The sequence below is a fragment of the Notamacropus eugenii genome, chromosome 2 (assembly GCF_028372415.1).
Source record: "Notamacropus eugenii isolate mMacEug1 chromosome 2, mMacEug1.pri_v2, whole genome shotgun sequence".
Lineage (NCBI taxonomy): Eukaryota > Metazoa > Chordata > Mammalia > Diprotodontia > Macropodidae > Notamacropus > Notamacropus eugenii.
Window position 1 is genome coordinate 511,586,702 of NC_092873.1, and position 1,331 is coordinate 511,588,032.

Consider the following 1,331-nt stretch of genomic DNA (forward strand, 5'->3'; position numbering starts at 1 on the left):
CCTGACTTGGGGCACAGGAAGGTGGGGCCTTTGTGGCTCTCCCTGAATCCCCCAAGGGCCAAATGTCTCCTTTTCTAGAGTCCTAGTCCTGGGCTAAATGCCCTTGGGAGAGATACATTGGTCTTGAGCCTACATCACTTCCCTTTTCTGTGCCTCAATTTCCTTCACTTCGAATTAGGCAGAATGAAGTTTGCTCTTGGCCATTTCAAGAGGGACAGCAGCCAGCAAGGCACTGGGAGGCAGAGGGGCCTGCTGGCGCCACACTGTCACCAGGTGGGATAATGGGAAAGGCCCAGAGCCCCAAGTAGGCACCTGACTCCCCATCCACAACCTGACTAATCCTTCATCCAGACAGGAGTGTAAGAAGGCAGCCGTGTGACTATTGGGAGAGTCACCGGGAGGAGGGGACAGCCCAACATGGCTGTCCTGGGGGGCCCCAGGCTCCCTTCCTACTCTGGAACCCCAGGCTCTTTGGAGTTCCCAGTTCTTGGATCCCCAGCTTTAAAGATTCTAGAGTTCTGGACTTCTGAAGCTCTAGAATTCCGAGTCTCCAATCCCAAGGCCCTTTTCTAGAATTCTAAGCTTTCCAGGTTTGTATGAGCCTAAGGTCTGAAGACTCTAAAACCCTCTGTCCCAGATTTTAAAGTTTGTTGTTTAGTTAAGAAAAAAAAACAACCCAACTATATAGGTCACTGACCTTGTGGCCTACTGACATCCCCATGAACTATGTGAGAGGGGGCTTCTCCACTGGGGTCCCTTCAGTAACCCATCCCCCCTCTTCCTCTCTCCTCGAGGCTTCTACCTTAGACCAGGAATTCTCTTTGCTGAGCAGGTCAGCGTAGAAGTAGGCCATCTTCCACTGGCATTTGTAGGTAAAACACCACATCAGCTCCCAGTAGCACATGTGGTGGAACTGCTTCCAGTGCTGCTGGGCCTCACAGCACTCCTCGAAGCGTTGGATGGCCTAGGGAGGACAGACAGAAACGTGGGGGCCCGGCCTCCACCTGGGCCTTCAGTTCCTCCCTGCTCCTCTCTCCACCCCCTCCTCCCCAGGAAAAAAACACAGCCTGAGAGGTAAGGAAACTGGAACTAGACTTGATTCTGCCACTAAACTACTAACCAATTTCTCCTCTGGGCCTCATTTTTCTCATCTGTAGAATGGGTGAGTGGAAGGGGGAGGGGAGAAGATACCATGAAACTATCTGTAAGAGCCCTGGGCATGGGGGGGGGGGGGGGAGGAGGGGTTCCAGGTTCTAATCCACTGTACTATTGGGTTAAGTGACTCCCACAGCTAGTAAGAGTCTGAGGCCAAATTTGAATGCTGGGCCTCC

General features: G+C 52.7%; 1 protein-coding gene across 16 annotated transcripts in view; it reads right to left on the minus strand.

The window, feature by feature from the left end:
* Window positions 1-1,331, minus strand: part of TTC39A (tetratricopeptide repeat domain 39A) — a 62,419-nt gene that overhangs the window by 10,811 nt on the left and 50,277 nt on the right. For 14 of the 16 annotated variants that reach the window (XM_072649408.1, XM_072649415.1, XM_072649410.1 and 11 more), the window contains one exon: window positions 803-964. In XM_072649408.1, the coding sequence (XP_072505509.1) occupies window positions 803-964 (162 nt within the window). Of the gene's footprint in view, window positions 1-312; window positions 463-802; window positions 965-1,331 lie in introns of those variants that run through there. The other 2 variants (XM_072649421.1, XM_072649423.1) reach the window with 2 other exon arrangements.